Here is a 19876-nt window from a genome sequence, read left to right on the forward strand (position 1 = left end):
TTCAATGTTATTTTAATGGACAAAAAAATGTGCTTTTCTTTCAAAAACAAGGACATTTCTAAGTGACCCCAAACTTTTGAAAGGTAGTGTATATAAAACACAGGGAATTCTAGTTTTTGACTGGACTGGGCCTTTAATCTATTGTATGTTCGTCTTACCCTGCACACAAATCAGTTATGCCACACAAAGCCAGACCAGCTGTTTTATAATCATACTACTGTCCCAACTAGTCACTCTCATTTGTTACCTGTCATCAGTACTCTATACAGTTAGATCACACATTCAAAGGGTTAAAAGATGTGTGGAAACTTATGGCTTGGCTAGTGTTCTTTAATAATTATTGTTTACTAGAGGTGTCCCCTGTTGTTTTTCTATTTAGCAGTTTGTTACTTTGGAGTTGCCATGACTTTATCTTCACAGTGAACAGGTAGAATAGTAACAAAACGAGATCCCATTAAAGAGGCTTCTTACCAGTAGGTTGACGGACTCGATGACGTCCATGAACACCTCGTTCTTCCTGTACTTGATGCCCTCCGACCTCCAGGACACAGCGTTGGTGACGGTGGCGGGGGGTCGAGGGGCGCCCACATCCAGTTTGTGACCCTGTTGGGTGATGTACCTGCAGAGAGGGGGACAGGAGAGGAGAGAGGGACAGAGGGACCGGGGAAAGCAGAGAGGGGACAGAAGAGAGGGGGAGAGAGATGACAGATACCATGTAGGCTTGTTCAGAGGGGGACAAATACCGGCATCACCACCTCACTTTCCACCTATGTGCAAAAACAGAGGAGCAAGCACAAGATGAAAAGGAACTCTAGGAAGGACAGTGGAAGTTATTTTATGAAGATATTTGTTTTCTAGGTGATATCATACCTTGTATTTATTCATTATTGATGAAAGAGCTTATGATACCCCAGAATAGAAAGTTAATTTTATTAAACCTCTTGACTGGAGTAGATAGATTATTGAAAGGATTTGTCTTGGGTTGTGAGCTTGGTAACCATGGTTGTAATTGGAACAAGGGGGTTTACATTGTAATTGTAACCAAAAGACTCAGACTGCGCTAAACTAAACTCTGAGCTCAAATCATTATTTTGTACCTATAGTACATCTTGTGTGCTCATTAAATCGGTACAATCTACAATTGCTAAAAGCAATCAAGTTGACCTCATAGACTGTCAGGCCTTGCACCCATAGCTCCGCGAGAGTGGTTACATGTCACTAGCCCGATCCCATTGTGCCTTTAAACACAGCAGACCTTGTATGACTATCGTCTACTACTGGCTGTACTATCAGTACCGTATGCTGCAGTGCTGAGTTGTACAACAGGCAGAGATATATGTATGTGTAATGTTTACTGTTAATTTTTATTGTTTATTTCACTTTTGTATATTATCTACCTCACTTGCTTTGGCAATGTTAACACATGTTTCCCATGCCAATAAAGCCCCTTGAATTGAATTGATATACTGTCCTGAGAGAGGCTTGTTGTCCTCCAGGGAGGACTGGGTGTCTGAAGGGAGGATGTGATGAGATGGGGTGTGGGTAGGAGGGAGATGATGTACCTCCAGTATGCAAACGTGACCATCTGTGGGACACCTGCCCTTGCCTCTCTTTATATCTCACTGACAAACAACCAGGTGACAGACAGCAACACCATCTACTTCCTCAAATACACACACACACACACACACACACACACACACACACACACACACACACACACACACACACACACACACACACACACACACACACACACACACACACACACACACACACACACACCTGTAATCCCCCCTGATAGATCTCTTCTGCCTGCATCTCTCCATGCTCCCCCTGGGGTAATGAGACAGATTGATCCATTCTCCACCATGGACCCTTCTTTTTTTTTTTTTTTTTTTTTTTTTTTTTACCCCATTTTCTCCCCAATTTTCGTGGTATCCAATCGCTAGTAATTACTATCTTGTCTCATCGCTACAACTCCCGTACGGGCTCGGGAGAGACGAAGGTCGAAAGCCATGCGTCCTCCGAAGCACAACCCAACCAAGCCGCACTGCTTCTTAACACAGCGCGCCTCCAACCCGGAAGCCAGCCGCACCAATGTGTCGGAGGAAACACCGTGTACCTGGCCCCCTTGGTTAGCGCGCACTGCGCCCGGCCCGCCACAGGAGTCGCTGGAGCGCGATGAGACAAGGATATCCCTACCGGCCAAACCCTCCCTAACCCGGACGACGCTATGCCAATTGTGCGTCGCCCCACGGACCTCCCGGTCGCGGCCGGCTGCGACAGAGCCTGGGCGCGAACCCAGAGACTCTGGTGGCGCAGTTAGCACTGCGATGCAGTGCCCTAGACCACTGCGCCACCCGGGAGGCCTACCATGGACCCTTCTGATGCTTGCCGACCTTTTCTCCTCCACTAAACCTTCTCTGGGCTCGTCTGAGAAACCCCCTCTCCTTTACTAAACCGTCTCTGGGCTCGTCTGAGAAACCCCCTCTCCTTTACTAAACCTTCTCTGGGCTCGTCTGACAAACCCCCTCTCCTTTACTATGTCCCTCCTAAACCTTCTCTGGGCTCGTCTGAGAAACCCCCTCTCCTTTACTAAACCTTCTCTGGGCTCGTCTGACAAACCCCCTCTCCTTTACTAAACCGTCTCTGGGCTCGTCTGAGAAACCCCCTCTCCTTTACTAAACCTTCTCTGGGCTCGTCTGACAAACCCCCTCTCCTTTACTAAACCTTCTCTGGGCTCATCTGAGAAACCCCCTCTCCTCCACTAAACCTTCTCTGGGCTCATCTGAGAAACCCCCTCTCCTCCACTAAACCTTCTCTGGGCTCGTCTGAGAAACCCCCTCTCCTTTACTAAACCTTCTCTGGGCTCGTCTGACAAACCCCCTCTCCTTTACTAAACCGTCTCTGGGCTCGTCTGAGAAACCCCCTCTCCTTTACTAAACCTTCTCTGGGCTCGTCTGACAAACCCCCTCTCCTTTACTAAACCTTCTCTGGGCTCGTCTGAGAAACCCCCTCTCCTTTACTAAACCTTCTCTGGGCTCGTCTGACAAACCCCCTCTCCTTTACTAAACCGTCTCTGGGCTCGTCTGAGAAACCCCCTCTCCTTTACTAAACCTTCTCTGGGCTCGTCTGACAAACCCCCTCTCCTTTACTAAACCTTCTCTGGGCTCATCTGAGAAACCCCCTCTCCTCCACTAAACCTTCTCTGGGCTCATCTGAGAAACCCCCTCTCCTCCACTAAACCTTCTCTGGGCTCGTCTGAGAAACCCCCTCTCCTTTACTAAACCTTCTCTGGGCTCAGGCACCGAAAGATGACCCCCAAAATTGACCAAGAAATGACAAAACACTGGTTTGATTTCACCACCACACTGTGTTTTACGATAACCCCTCCTCATGCAGGGAGATCATTTCATCTCAACACCTCATCTCAACGCCTCATCACGACTCACAGAGAGTGGAAAGAGATGAAAGACAAGTGGGCTTGTTTTGTTTGGTCCTGATTCTTCTCAGAAATGCTAATGAGTCTATCCGAGAGCAGAGTTGGCGGCAAATCGACAGATTAGCATAAGAATGTCATGTCAGTCATACTACGAAACAACACACACAAACACACTCATTGTCTCACACACACGCAGGGGAAGAAAAGGGAATGGTTGGCAGGTCAGGTGGGTAGTGTTTTAAGGGGGGGAGGTTGTGGAAGAGCCTGATTGGGGGGAGAACAGGGCGAGGATGGAAGAACGCCGGGATGAGGTGGGGCGGGGGGTCTCCTTGGTAAAACGAGGATCGGAACAGAGCTCGTCTGTCTGGAGTGTCGAGTGCAGCCAGCTGACGGTGGTATTGTGTGTGTATGTGTGTGTGTGTGTGTGTGTGTGTGTGTGTGTGTGTGTGTGTGTGTGTGTGTGTGTGTGTGTGTGTGTGTGTGTGTGTGTGTCAATGGAAGACGGTCTAGCGATGATCAGCCCTATTCAGGCCCATGGACACAGACAACACAGACATCACACTGATAAAGGCCTCATCAAACCTCAGGGCAAAATCTTCACATGTCTACATCAGACAGTCACCATATTATCACAGTAAACAGTCTGTTTGAGCAATTATAAAAAAAATACTAAATTATAGTATGATGTTACAAGCAGGCTTTCAATTGTAAGTGTAAGAAGATGTAACTCTTGAAGCTAGGGGGCAGAATTTTTATGTTTGGAAAAATAACGTTCCCATTGTAAGCTGCCTATTTCTCAGGTCCAGATGCTAGAATATGCATATAATTGACAGAGTAGGATAGAAAACACTAAAGTTTCCAAAACTGTCAAAATATTGTCTGTGAGTATAACAGAACTGATTTTGCAGGCGAAAACCTGAGGAAATCCAACCCGGAAGTGACTTCTATTTTGAAAAATCACTGTTCCATTACCTGCCTTTCATCAATTTAAAGGGGTATCAACCAGATTCCTTTTCCTGTGGCTTCCTCAGGGTGTGAACAGTCTTTAGACATAGTTTCAAGCTTTTATTTTGAAAAATGAGCGAGATTTATCAAAACGCGTCAGTGGATACACGTATGTCCCTCCTAAACCTTCTCTGGGCTCGTCTGAGAAACCCCCTCTCCTTTACTAAACCTTCTCTGGGCTCGTCTGACAAACCCCCTCTCCTTTACTAAACCGTCTCTGGGCTCGTCTGAGAAACCCCCTCTCCTTTACTAAACCTTCTCTGGGCTCGTCTGACAAACCCCCTCTCCTTTACTAAACCTTCTCTGGGCTCATCTGCTCATCTGCTAGAATATGCATATAATTGACAGAGTAGGATAGAAAACACTAAAGTTTCCAAAACTGTCAAAATATTGTCTGTGAGTATAACAGAACTGATTTTGCAGGCGAAAACCTGAGGAAATCCAACCCGGAAGTGACTTCTATTTTGAAAAATCACTGTTCCATTACCTGCCTTTCATCAATTTAAAGGGGTATCAACCAGATTCCTTTTCCTGTGGCTTCCTCAGGGTGTGAACAGTCTTTAGACATAGTTTCAAGCTTTTATTTTGAAAAATGAGCGAGATTTATCAAAACGCGTCAGTGGATACACGTATGTCCCTCCATTAGTTGTTGCTCGTTCCTCTACATTTTCTTTCTCTCCAGTATTGAATAGTTTACAGTCCGGTTGAAATATTATCGATTATTGATGTTAAAAACAACCTGAGGATTGATTATTAAAAACGTTTGACATGTTTCTACGACCTTTACGGATACTATATGGAATTTTCGTCAAGCCTTGATGACTTGCCTAAGGCTGTGAAATACTGAACATAACACGCCAAACAAATGGAGGTATTTTGATATTTAAAAAATCTTTATCGAACAAAAGGAACATTTATTGTGTAACTGGGAGTCTAGTGAGTGCAAACATCCGAAGATCATCAAAGGTAAGCGATTAATTGTATTGCTTTTCTGGCTTTCGTGACCAATCTACATGGCTGCTAGGTGTTCTTACTGTTTTGTCTAGTGATCGATAAACTCACAAACGCTTGGATTGCTTTCGCTGTAAAGCATATTTTCAAAATCTGACACGATAGGTGGATTAACAACAAGCTAAACTGTGTTTTGGTATATTTCACTTGTGATTTCATGAAAATAAATATTTTTAGTATTTTTTTTAAAAATTTGGCGCTCTGCAATTCAGCGGTTGTTTCCCGCTAAAGGGATCCGTGCGTCAAGAAGTTAAGGAGACATATTTAGCCCGTAGCCGTGGTAGCCTGGCCCTAATTAAGTTAATGCTGAACCTTCTGCCAGAACATGGCACCTTTCCCAGGAGCAAAACAGGAAAACAAATTCCTGTTAACGAGCTAAACCCTCTGAATCCTGTAGGCTATTGTATACTGTCACTAGCCTGGATGCAAGTATGCTGGCAAGCCATCTATTAGAAAGGTGTGCAGACAGAGGTGTTGACTAACTGACTCCACTCACTCTTTAGCAGAGAAGAAAACACAAAAATAAAGTATTGTTAACAAGCTAAAGCATTTGGACCCTATATACTGTAGTTTACGTAGCACTGTGGTAGTATGTTGGATATCAGTCTGTTGCATATCATTCTGTTGGATATCAGTCTGTTGAATATCAGTAAGTTTAGTAGTCTGTTGGATATCAGTCAGCTGGATATTAGTCAGCTGGATATCAGTCAGTTTGGTACTATGTTGGATATCAGTCTGTTGGATATCAGTCTGTTGGATATCAGTCTGCAGGATATCAGTAAGTTTGGTAGTCTGTTGGATATTAGTCTGTTGGATATCAGTCTGTTGGATATCAGTCAGCTGGATATCAGTCAGTTTGGTAGTAAGTTGAATTTCAGTCAGTTGGATATCAGTCTGTTTGGTAGTCAGTTGGATATCAGTAAGTTTGGTAGTCTGCTGGATATCAATCAGTATGGTAGTATGTTAAAGAAAACACAAAAATGAAGTATTGTTAACAAGCTAAAGCGTTTGTACCCTATATACTGTAGTTTACATAGCACTGTGGTAGTCTGTTGGATATCAGTCAGCTGGATATCAGTCAGTTTGGTACTATGTTGGATATCAGTCTGTTGGATATCAGTCTGTTGGATATCAGTCAGTTTGGTACTATGTTGGATATCAGTCTGTTGGATATCAGTCTGTTGGATATCAGTCAGTTTGGTAGTAAGTTGGATATCAGTCTGTTGGATATCAATCTGTTGGATATCAGTCTGTTGGATATCAGTCAGTTTGGTAGTAAGTTGGATTTCAGTCAGTTGGATATCAGTATGTTGGATATCAATATGTTTGGTAGTCTGTTGGATATCAGTCTGCAGGCCATCAGTCTGCAGGTCATCAGTCTGCAGGTCATCAGTCTGCAGGTCATCAGTCTGCAGGTCATCAGTCTGCAGGTCATCAGTCAGTTTGGTAGTATGTTGAAGAAAACACAAAAATAAAGTATTGTTAACAAGCTAAAGCATTTGTACCCTATATACTGTAGTTTACATAGCACTGTGGTAGTCTGTTGGATATCAGTCAGTTTGGTAGTAAGTTGGATTTCAGTATGTTGGATATCAGTACGTTTGGTAGTCTGCTGAATATCAGTCTGTTGGATATCAGTCTGTTGAATATCAGTCTGTTGGATATCAGTCTGTTGAATATCAGTCTGTTGAATTTCAGTCTGTTTGGTGGTCTGTTGAATATCAGTCTGTTGGATTTCAGTACGTTTGGTAGTCTGTTGAATATCAGTCTGTTGGATTTCAGTAAGTTTGGTGGTCTGTTGGATATCAGTAAGTTGAATATCAGTCTGTTGAATATATGTAAGTTTGGTAGTCTGTGGATATCAGTCTGTTGGATATCAGTCAGTTTGGTAGTCTGTTTTAGTATTACCACTGTATTACAGTCTGAAATGTCAAGCCAATCCTACCAAGACAGACTGCAGTATTGATTGACTGGTACTCAGTCCAATACTCACTCTTGCAGGATCTTGCTGTCTGTGGTCTGAGGGAAGCCAAAGTCCATGACCTCGTCCATCAGCTCATACACCGTCACAAAGTTGTCACGGATACTCTCCTCCTCCAGCTCCTTAAAGTACTCCTTAAACACCTACAGATGGGCACACAGACAGACAACTTATTACATGATCAATACAATACAATAGGATTGCATTCAATTGGTTGAATACAAGCAGTGTACTCCAGTAGGTACAGTTGAAGTCGGAGGTTTACATTCACCTTAGCCAAATACATTTAAACTCAGTTTAAAGGATCACCACTTTATTTTAAGAATGTGAAATGTCAGAATAATAGTAGAGAATTATTTATTTCAGCTTTTGTGTCTTTCATTACATTCCCAGTGGGTCAAAAGTTGACATACACTCAATTGCTGTTAAATTGTTTAACTTGGGTCAAACGTTTCAGGTAGCCTTCCACAAGCTTCCCACAATAAGTTGGGTGAATTTTGGCCCATTCCTCCTGACAGAGCTGGTGTAACTGAGTCAGGTTTGTAGGCCTCCTTGCTTGCACATGCTTTTTCAGATCTGCCCACAAATGTTCTATAGGATGAGGTCAGTGCTTTGTGAGGGCCACTCCAATACCTTGACTTTGTTGTCCTTAAGCCATTTTCCACAACTTTGGAAGTATGCTTGGGGTCATTGTCCATTTGGAAGACCCATTTGATCCAAGCTTCAACTTCCTGACTGATGTCTTGAGATGTTGCTTCAATATATCCACATAATTTTCCTCCCTCATGATGCCATCTATTTTGTGAAGTGCACCAGTCCCTCCTGCAGCAAAGCACCCCCATAACATGATGTTGCCACCCCCGTGCTTCACGGTTGGGATGGTGTTCTTCGGCTTGCAAGCATCCCCCTTTTTTCTCCAAACATAACCATGGTCATTATGGCCAAACAGTTATATTTTTGTTTCACCAGACCAGAGGACATTTCTCCAAAAAGTATGATGTTTGTCCCCATGTGCAGTTGCAAACTGTAGTCTGGCTTTATATGGCGGTTTTGGAGCAGTGGCTTCTTCCTTGCTGAGCGGACTTTCGGACTATGTCGATATAGGACTCGTTTTACTGTGGGTATAGATACTTTTGTACCCGTTTCCTCCAGCATCTTCACAAGGTCCTTTGCTGTTGTTCTGGGATTGATTTGCACTTTTCACACCAAAGTACGTTCATCTCTAGGAGACAGAACGCGTCTCCTTCCTGCGCGGTATGACGGCTGTGTGGTCCCATGGTGTTTATACTTGCGTACTATTGTTTGTACAGATGAACGTGGTACCTTCAGGCGTTTGGAAATTGCTCCCAAGGATGAACCAGACTTGTGGAGGTCTACAACTTTTTTTCTGAGGTCTTGGCTGATTTCTTTTGATTTTCCCATGATGTCAAGCAAAGAGGCACTGAGTTTGAAGGTAGGTCTTGAAATACATCAACAGGTATACCTCCAATTGACTCAAATTATGTCAATTAGCCTATCAGAAGCTTCTAAAGCCATGACATAATATTCTGTAATTTTCCAAGCTTTTTAAAGGCACAGTCAACTTAGTGTATGTACACTTCTGACCCACTGGAATTGTGATACAGTGAATTCTAATTGAAATAATCTGTCTGTAAACAACTGTTGGAAAAATTACTTGTGTCATGCACAAAGTAGATGTCCTAACCGACTTGCCAATACTATAGTTTGTTAACAAGAAATTTGTGGAGTGGTTGAAAAACTACTTTAATGACTCCAACCTAAGTGTATGTAAACTTCCGACTTCAACTGTACTGTACAGTCGTGGCCAAAAGTTGAGAATTACACAAATATTAATTTCCACAAAGTTTGCTGCTTCAGTGTCTTTAGATAGTTTTGTCAGATGTTACTATGGAATACTGAAGTATAATTACAAGCTTTTCATAGGTGTCAAAGGCTTTTATTGACAATTACATGAAGTTGATGCAAGGAGTGAATATTTGCAGTGTTGACCCTTCTTTTTCAAGACCTCTGCAATCCGCCCTGGCATGCTGTCAATTAACTTCTGGGCCACCGCCTGACTGATGGCAGCCCATTCTTGCATAATCAATGCTTGGAATTTTGCAGAATTTGTGGGGTTTTGTTTGTCCACCCGCCTCTTGAGGGTTGACCACAAGTTCTCAATGGGATTAAGGTCTGGGGAGTTTCCTGGCCATGGACCCAAAGTATCGATGTTTTGTTCCCCGAGCCACTTAGTTAACCCTTTTGCCTTATGGCAAGGTGCTCCATCATGCTGGAAAATGCCATTTTCATCACCAAACTGTTCCTGGATGGTTGGGAGAAGTTGCTCTCGAAGGATGTGTTGGTACCATTCTTTATTCATGGCTGTGTTCTTAGGCAAAATTGTGAGTGAGCCGACTCCCTTGGCTGAGAAGAAACCCCACACATGAATGGTCTCAGGATGCTTTACTGTTGGCATGACACAGGACTGATGGTAGCGCTCACCTTGTCTTCTCCGGACAAGCTTTTTTCCGGATGCCGCAAACAATCGGAAAGGGGATTCATCAGAGAAAATGACTTTAACCTAGTCCTCAGCAGTCCAATCTCTGTACCTTTTGCAGAATATCAGTCTGTCCCTGATGTTTTTCCTGGAGAGAAGTGGCTTCTTTGCTGCCCTTCTTGAAACCAGGCCATCCTCCAAAAGTCTTCGCCTAACTGTGCGTGCAGATGCACACCTGCCTGCTGCCATTCCTGAGCAAGCTCTGTACTAGTGGTGCCCCGGTCCCGCAGCTGAATCAACTTTAGGAGACGGTCCTGGCGTTTGCTGGACTTTCTTGGCCGCCGTGAAGCCTTCTTCACAACAATTGAACCGCTCTCCTTGAAGTTCTTGATGATCCGATAAATGGTTGAGTTAGTTGCAATCTTACTGGCAATATCCTTGCATGTGAAGCCCTTTTTGTGCAAAGCAATGATGACGGCACGTGTTTCCATGCAGGTAACCATGTTTGACAGAGGAAGAACAATGATTACAAGCACCACCTTCCTTTTGAAGCTTCCAGTCTTTTATTTGAACTCAATCAGCATGACAGAGTGATCTCCAACCTTGTCCTAGTCAACACTCACACCTGTGTTAACGAGAGATTCACTGACATGATGTCAGCTGGTCCTTTTGTGGCAGGGCTGAAATGTAGTGGAAATGTTTGGGGGGGGGGGGGGGGGGGGATTTAGTTCATTTGCATGGCAAAGAGGGACTTTGCAATTAATTGCAATTCATCTGATCACTCTTCATAACATCCTGGAGTATATGCAAATTGCCATCATACAAACTGAGGCAGCACTTTGTGAAAATTAATATTTGTGTCATTCTCAAAACTTTTGGCCACGACTGTATATCAGTAAAGCACACACTCACCTCCACCATTTTGTAGAGGAAGGAGTAGACCAGGGCTGCATTGGCATTCTTCTTGGTCATTGCCACCACTGAAGAATAACTTAAGAATATACTAAAACTGTTGAACAGAAAAGTAACTGGGCCACTGCTGTTTTAAAATATTTTTCACATGGAACTTTTACAACCACAACTGAGATGGTTGACTCATAAGATTAGTTGTTCCCAGCATTTCCCTCTAGTTCAGAATAACATGAGATGTACAGATAAAGGACATGCAGTGAGGGTGTGAACTGTGAATTGTGTGATGTGTCAGAAGCAGAGACAGTCGTCCTGAGCATGGTAAGAGAGACAGAAGCTTGGTAACCAAGACGGCCTGACTGAGCAGTAACAGGAATTCCTGTTTGGACAGGATACGGTAGAGGTTTCTGTGTTTGATCCACAGGAAGTGGGCGGAGCCGTGTGTCACCAGGGGCGAGGAGTCTGCATCCTCCTCCATCCTCATCATAATGGGCATGAAGTGGTCGACCTCATTCATGTCCATGTTTCCCATGTAGTTACGACTGATCAACACCTACAGGGAAAACATATAACAGGGTGAAGATTTGTAAATAGGGTAAAGCGTTGCACACCCATATAGTTATGGCATATCAACACCTGAAACCACACGACACAGAGGGCATTGTAACACATTAATGAAATTCATTTTCATTTTCAATTCAATTCATCTTTATCTAGATAGGATAGTTCACTCGGCACTGTCGGCAGCAATTCTCACTGTTATCCAGGGAGTCCATAGAGGCAGTTATGCAACGGAAGAAATTCCAAAAGATCAAACATGGAGCATATGCCCTTCCCCTTGTTGTGAAGGCTCAGCAGTAAGCTGTGGAAGATGTACAGTAAATGAAAGGAGCAACAGCCTCTGCTGGGAGGCCTCTGTTTAGAAACATAAAATAACTGACAACTAATCTGGGATCACAATGTCCAATGACAGCATTGTGCAAAATAAATATATCTCTCTCACACACCACAAGATACACTGGAGTGGCCTGAGGGAACTCTCACTCACACACACCCTTTCATTTCAACACCAATAACAAGATGAGTCAGCATTGAGAGTCGCTGGGCTGGACCCCTCACACTCTGATAGATCAAAGCATATGTTTGAAGGATCTCACACACTGAAGCAGACCTGGGATAACTAGTTTTAGCTATGCTTTTCTGGAGAAACAAAGGATGTGACCAGAACTATTTGAATACAGATCCCAAGAAACTACTTATTTTTAAAACTATTTCAATACAGACCTGAGAAAGCAACTACATGTTTAAACTACTTGAATACAGACCTGAGAAAGCAACTACATGTTTAAACTTTTTGAATACAGACCTGAGAATGTAACTAAACTCAGCAAAAAAAGAAACGTCCCTTTTTCAGGACCCTGTCTTTCAAAGATAATTTGTAAAAAAATCCACAGATCTTCATTGTAAAGAGTTTAAACACTGTTTCCCATGCTTGTTCAATGAACCATAAACAATTAATGAACATGCACCTGTGGAACGGTCGTTAAGACACTAACAGCTTACAGACGGTAGGCAATTAAGGTCACAGTTGTGAAAACTTACGACACTAAAGAGGCCTTTCTACTGACTCTGAAAAACACCAAAAGAAAGATGCCCAGGGTCCCTGCTCATCTGCGTGAACGTGCCTTAGGCATGCTGCAAGGACGCATGAGGACTATAGATGTGGCCAGGGCAATAAATTGCAATGTCCGTACTGTAAGACGCCTAAGACAGCACTACAGGGAGACAGGACGGACAGCTGATCATCCTCACAGTGGCAGACCACATGTAACAACACCTGCACAGGATCGGTACATCCGAACATCACACCTGCGGGACAGGTATAGGATGGCAACAACAACTGCCCAAGTTACACCAGGAACGCACAATCCCTCCAACAGTGCTCCGACTGTCCGCAATAGGCTGAGAGAGGCTGGACTGAGGGCTTGTAGGCCTGTCGTAAGGCAGGTCCTCACCAGACATCACCGGCAACAACGTCCCCTTTGGGCACAAACCCACCACTGCTGGAACAGACAGGACTGGCAAAAAGTGCTCTTCACTGACGAGTCACGGTTTTGTCTCACCAGGGGTGATGGTCGGATTCACGTTTATCGTCGAAGGAATGAGCGTTACACCGAGGCCTGTACTCTGGAGCGGGATCGATTTGGAGGTGGAGGGTCCGTCATAGTCTGGGGCGGTATGTCACAGCATCATCGGACTGAGCTTGTTGTCATTGCAGGCAATCTCAACGCTGTGCGTTACAGGGAAGACATCCTCCTCCCTCATGTGGTACCCTTCCTGCAGGCTCATCCTGACATGACCCTCCAGCATGACAATGCCACCAGCCATACTGCTCGTTCTGTGCGTGATTTCCTGCAAGACAGGAATGTCCGTGTTCTGCCATGGCCAGCGAAGAGCCCAGATCTCAATCCCATTGAGCACGTCTGGGACCTGTTGGATCAGAGGGTGAGTGCTAGGGCCATTCCCCCCAGAAATGTCCTGGAACTTGCAGGTGCCTTGGTGGAAGAGTGGGGTAACATCTCACAGCAAGAACTGGCAAATCTGGTGCAGTCCATGAGGAGGAGATACACTGCAGTACTTAATGCAGCTGGTGGCCACACCAGATACTGACTGTTACTCTTGATTTTGACCCACCCTTTGTTCAGGGACACGTTATTCCATTTCTGTTAGTCACATGTCTGTGGAACTTGTTCAGTTTATGTCTCAGTTGTTGAATCTTGTTATGTTCATACAAATATTTACATGTGTTAAGTTTGCTGAAAATAAACGCAGTTGACAGTGAGAGGACGTTTCTTTTTTTTCTGAGTTTACATGTTTAAACTATTTGAATACCGATCTGAGAAAGCAACGATTTGAAACAAGTATGTGAATACAGATGTTAAGAAGTGACTACTTTTCTGAAACTATTGGATTGGTTGCCTTCAATTTTTAGCAGGGCTGTTTCTTGAACTGCATGTTGAAGATAGAAACAGAATAAATAGAGCACACACAATCTACTATACTATTCCAATCTATCTGACAGTCATATTTGATCTACACAATACATTTCTATCTGAACATTTTGCTCCAGGTGTACATAATCAATTCAAACCAATTATATTTTGTACAGAAACTAATTATATTTCGTACAGATAAGTATAAACAAGTTGTGACGCTCAACTACTGTATGAATCTTTCAACATGCCACTGGAAAGGTAGAAAAAGCTGCAATTGATTTTATGATACCTGAAAATACTGCAGCGTAATACAAATCCATTTGCAAATAGCAAGTTGGATGCTTAGCAAAAACAACTTCAAACCTCTTTGTCGATCTGAGGGTAAGTGTTCTTGTTTCAAACAAACACTATACCATCTTTAAAGGGATAGTTTGTATTCTGAACAAACCATTATTTTCCATCTACCTTGGCTGTAGTTGATTTCAAGAAGGCAGTTTTGGGATATTTAGTTTCCTTTCGACACTTATTAGCCGTATTCTGTTACTGTTTTGAAGCTGCATAAATGATCTACTCTAATGTTGAGGTGATTACAAAACCTCATTACATTCTGGGCTATATTAAGATTCATATCTAAGAGCCCTCCAAACCATGTGCTTATGATCATATATTTCAACTAACTCAACAGGTGTAGTTTTTGATTCTTCAAATATTTGGTAGCCATCAAATACATATTTTGGGGTTTTCAAATAACTTGCATATATCCAAATACCTTTTCAAATATTATGTTTTTCTGTATTTGAATATCAAAGAAAATAGTTGCCTTTTTAGTTGACTTCCTTGAGTATTTGAAAAGTTGATATTTTCATATAAAATACAATGTTCTTTCCAGGTCTGCACTGAAGATGGCCCTCTGTCACACAGGAAACTCCTCACACAGTGAAAGGATATGGACAGGCTCTTCCTCTTTCTTTAGCTATAAAAGGATGGTGGAATCCCAGACAGACCAACAGACAGTTCAAAGCTTGTTGCATTTAAAGAGGAGTCTTGACGCACATGCAGGAAACACCAAAGCTACCTGACTGTTAAGAATGTAGAGGTCAGTGTTCAACTAATACCATTTTGAGAATTAAAAATAACATGTTTGGCTACTGATTAAAATGTACAGTAAACTGCCATGAAGGTTCAAGGAAATGAAAAAGTAAAAATATTGTTCAAACCCATTGTCACTATCCCTTCATCAACACCTCCCCCTCTGTGTTAATCAAAAGCATGTATCAGAACATGCCATGGCAAGTTCATCATTCCATGTTTAAATCCCCAGACACTTTGTGCAGTCATCATGAGCTAGCAGACCTCACTCCAGCCACCTTTTTTTGTTTTTTTTCATTAAACCACTTTAAATGAGGAATTATTTGATAATTTCCTCTCGTATTTGATTTACTGTAACTAAGTACTGATGTTCTACCTTTGACCTGTTTAACTGCCAGTATCAAATGTCTGCCAGTGTTGACTTATGTGGTTAAAGTTTGACGCCACACTAATGTAGCTATGATTCTGTAGCCTCTGATGTAGTCTTCCTATCTTCTCGGGCTGGTGTTTACAGATCATTCTCCCTGTTGCAACTTGTAATTAAACCAGATTGACTATATCTGTGACCTCTCTTTTATTCCCCTTAAAATCCCCTTTGCACAGTTTCTCTGAAACATGACATTTGTGTTATGCTAGCCTAGACTCCAGCCATTATAGGACGTTGGTCTGGTGGCGTGAGACTATTCTGCTAACTTTAAATGTGAACCTACAGACACACAGCAACTCTCATAGTTAGGCAGTGCCTCCTGCTACAGTGAAACAGATCTGAGAGACTGCTGCAGTGATGCTGTTACCGTTTGAGATTGAACGAGAGACATGTCTGGAAAGCTGAAATCAAGCTTGGTTCACCTTCAGTCCCACTGTTGGCTGACAAACGGTAAAACACACTGACTGGCTGTAATGAGGGCCCTTAGGCCTGCTTCACACACACATCCCCTTAACTATAGGACAATTCTGCCAGGGGAAGATTGTTTGGTAACAGGATACTGGTCATTGTTAATGAGGTATTGTTTACAATCGATATGAACTACTGTCTGTATGATCTTCAGAGGCTGACGACACATCTCAATTAAGATAAACAGACTAGCGATCGCTTAGGGTCAGTCTCAAAGGGCACTCTTCCTATGTGACTCACTACTTTTGACCAGAGTCTACATAAGGAATAGGGTGCCGTTTGGGAAAACCAGCTCAGTCATTTGGAGGTAAACAACCATGGAGTATCTACCAAGCTACCAGAGGGTCTCCAAAAAACTTGCCTTTTACCTCTGAGAAGGACAGGGTTTGACAATCAAGCACACATGGCAACTCAATATTTAATCCTGAGAGATCTACAGTATCTATACATCGTGTAGTTTCACACATATTGAGACAGAAAATGTGCACTTTAAAAGTAGTGTACACTCATCCAGAATTGCAGGTGCAGGGTATACAAAGTAAAGAATAGACACTGCACCCCGATGAATGCTCCCGCTGTTTAAATTTGCGAGCTGGGGAGAATTCATCAGGGTGCTGGTGGCCATTCTTTAACTTTCCAGTGAAGTCAGAGTACTAAACAAAGCAGCCATTTATCAGCATAACAATATATTTCAAAGACAGAGATTGTGAAACATTTACTTGAACAGTACAGCATAAAGCTACATTCATAACATCTCACTACTACAAACAAGTGTGTTGATACACTGCCTGTATACAGCCACCCTAGTCTCCAAGAGACAGACAACCAATGAAACAGCTACATTGGAAGCATGTCTGTTTGCCCTCCAGCCAGGGAGCAGCTGGGGCTTCCAGTACAGTCCAGCCTGGGTCAGAGGTATTGGATTGCTCCCAGGGCAAAGAGAGAAAGGCTTTAATCAGCACTATCAGGGATGCAGGCAGGGGCCTATGAGATGGTAATCTTTCCCCCTGGGGCCTATGAGATGGTAATCTTTCCCCCTGGGGCCTATGAGATGGTAATCTTTCCCCCTGACACCTTCAGGCACTGGTGGGGCCTTTTGTCCTTTCTCCAAAATATTATTAACATGACCATCCAAATAAGGAAAGTCAGGTTTGGTGTGATAAGACTATACTCTGAGGTCCGTTCAGTTCGCCTGAACGTTTGCTACGCTATGGAATGGTTTGTACTGAATGACATGTTTCTCCAAAACATTCTTGTAAGTTTGAACAGACTTTGAGGTATGTTTTCTCCTGTTTGGTGGGTGTGGCGCGGTGTGGCTTTAAGCAATGAGTGACTTATTTAAAGGACAGTGGCCATGCTGACAGCGTCCAACAACCCAACCGTTTACGTTCAGTTGAACGTTCCAGAACATAAAAACGTACTGAACGCAGCCCTGCTGTCTGAGCTGGCTTGAGGTACTCCAGACTTTATTAATGGTTTGTTTGTATGCAAACAACTCTCCATGAATAAGCCAATGAATGTAGGCTATTATTACATGTTAATGATATATTTGTTAGTAAATTACACAGTTAGCAACTTTGTAAACATACTGTAAGTTTAATAAGAAATATGAGCACAGAACAAGAGAAAACGTTGCCTGACCAGTCTGGCAGGTAAAGCCTAATATTGAATAGGCATGGTGCACTTTGGTGTTGCAGAACAAGTTTGACCAGGAATGTTTCTATTCACAACACCGGCGCCACATTCATTAGGTCTTCCAAACGAAACGAGGAGGTTCCCTACCGGAATTTGTCCAACTGAAACGTTTTGCAACAGATTCGGGGTAATGAATACACCTCAGCGATGTCTTCACTACGAACCAAACATATCCAAACGGAACTAAACGGGGAGGGACCTACCTACATTTGTCCAATAGAAACTCACATTTTCGGACTACTGACTGCACTGCTGCTACACTGTAACCTCCCCGACAACAGTCCATCGTCTGCTGTGAATGGTTGTTTGTGAATGCGCTATAATTTGACAATAAATTATTTCCAATTTTAGAAGAGGCACATATAAACCATCTGGGGTTCAGAGATCGCTGCAGTAGATTGCTATTTCTCTGACAACAAACGTGAAATATATAATTGATCCGATCACAAAGTGGAATGCCAATGTGGTCAATGCCTACTGTGGTATGAGGGCAGGTTTCCCAGGTGTATAAGCACAAAAGCAAGGTCGCGAATGTTTCTGAAGATCAACAATATTTGTATGGGTTTGAAATGGGGTGGATTTTGGTCACTGAACAAAAATATAAAAGTGTCAAGTGTTGGTTGCATGTTTCATGAGCTGAAATAAAATATCCCAGAAATTGTCCACACACACAAAACGCTTATTTCTCTGAAAGTTTGTGCACACATTTGTTTACATCCCTGTTAGTGAGCATTTATCCTTCTCCATGATAATCCAGCCACCTGACAGTTATGGCATATCAAGAGGCTTACTAAGCATGGTCATTACATAAGTGCACCTTGTGCTGGGGACAATAAAAGGCAACTCTAAAATGTGCAGTTTTGTCACAACACAATGCCACAGTTGTACAATTGGCATGCTGACTGCAGGAATGTCCACCAGACCTGTTGCCAGAGAATTGAATGTTAATTTCTCTACCATAACGTTGTTTTAGAGAATTTGGCAGTATGTCCAACCGGCCTCACAACTGCAGACCATGTGTTTCCACACCAGCCCAGGACCTCCACATCTGTCTTCTTCACCTGCGAGATCGTCTGAGACCAGCCACCCGGAAAGCTGATGAAACTGGGTTTCCACAACCAAAGAATTTCTGCACAAATTGTCAGAAACCTTCTCTGGAAAGCTTGTCTGCATGCTCATCGTCCTCACTAAGGTCTTGACCTGACTGCATTTCGGCATCGTAACCGACTTCTGTGGGTAAATACTCACCTTCGATGGCCACTGGCACACTGTAGAAGTGTGCTTTTCACGGATTAATCACAGTTTCAACTGTACCAGGCAGACGTCAGCTAGTGTTTATGGCGTCGTGTGGGTGAGCGGTTTGCTGTTTGTCAATGTTGTGAACAGAGAGTCCCATGCTGTCGGTGGGGTTATGGTATGGGCAGGCATAAGCTACGGACAACGGACACAATTGCATTTTATCGATGGCAATTTGAATGCACAGAGAAACCGTGATGAAATCCTGAGGCCCATTGTCGTGCCATTCATTCGCCGCCATCACTTCATGTTTCAGTACAGCCCCATGTCGCAAGGATCTGTACACAATTCCTGGAAGCTGAAAATGAAATGTCCCAGTTCTTCCATGGCCTACATTCTCACCAGACATGTCACCCATTGAGCATGTGTGGGATGCTCTGGATCGACGTGTACGACGACGTGTACGACATCGTGTTCCAGTTCCCTCCAATATCCAGCAACTTCGCACAGCCATTGAAGAGAAGTGGGACAACATTCCACAGACCACAATCAACAGCCTGATCAACTCTATGCGAAGGAGATTTGTCACGCTGAATGAGGCAAATGGTGGTCACACCAGATACTGACTGGTTTTCTGATCCACGCACCTATCTTATTTTTCTTTAGGTATCTGTGACCAACGGATGCATATCTGTATTCCCAGTCATGTGAAATCCATAGATTAGGGTCTAATGAATTTATTTAAATTGACTGATTTCATTATATGAACTGTAACTCAGTAAAATATTTGAAATTGTTGCATGTTGTGTTTATATTTTTGTTTAGTATATAAGCTCCACTCCACATTTAATTCTAAATTTCTACTGCTTGCTAAATATTTTGTTTCAACAAAAAATGTATTTGCAGGATAAGGATTGGCCTGACTTTCAAGAATGCCTAAATTGCTATGCCTCGATTTCCTGGTTGGTTGGCAAGTTTCTCCATCCAATTATTTCAGATCTAAAAGAGTGCAACTTTCACCATGGTCAATTATTGTATTCTATCCATTCGGGCTTTCGCGGGCTACCTGAGACATTAAACGGATAGGGAGGGCATACAGGCTGTCGCCCATGTATTA

At 43.1% G+C, this 19876-nt stretch overlaps 1 protein-coding gene across 1 annotated transcript in view; it reads right to left on the minus strand.

Moving 5' to 3' along the window:
* LOC120055035 (AP-1 complex subunit mu-2-like) overlaps nt 1-19876 on the minus strand; it is a 41544-nt gene that overhangs the window by 21036 nt on the left and 632 nt on the right. Inside the window, exons 2-5 of the mRNA XM_039002887.1 lie at nt 11245-11401; nt 10852-10919; nt 7455-7585; nt 472-619 (exon numbers count right to left, since the gene is read on the minus strand). Coding sequence (XP_038858815.1) covers nt 472-619; nt 7455-7585; nt 10852-10919; nt 11245-11401 — 504 coding nt within the window. The remainder of the gene's footprint in view (nt 1-471; nt 620-7454; nt 7586-10851; nt 10920-11244; nt 11402-19876) is intronic.

Source organism: Salvelinus namaycush, chromosome 10 (assembly GCF_016432855.1).
Source record: "Salvelinus namaycush isolate Seneca chromosome 10, SaNama_1.0, whole genome shotgun sequence".
NCBI classification, from domain to species: Eukaryota; Metazoa; Chordata; class Actinopteri; order Salmoniformes; family Salmonidae; genus Salvelinus; species Salvelinus namaycush.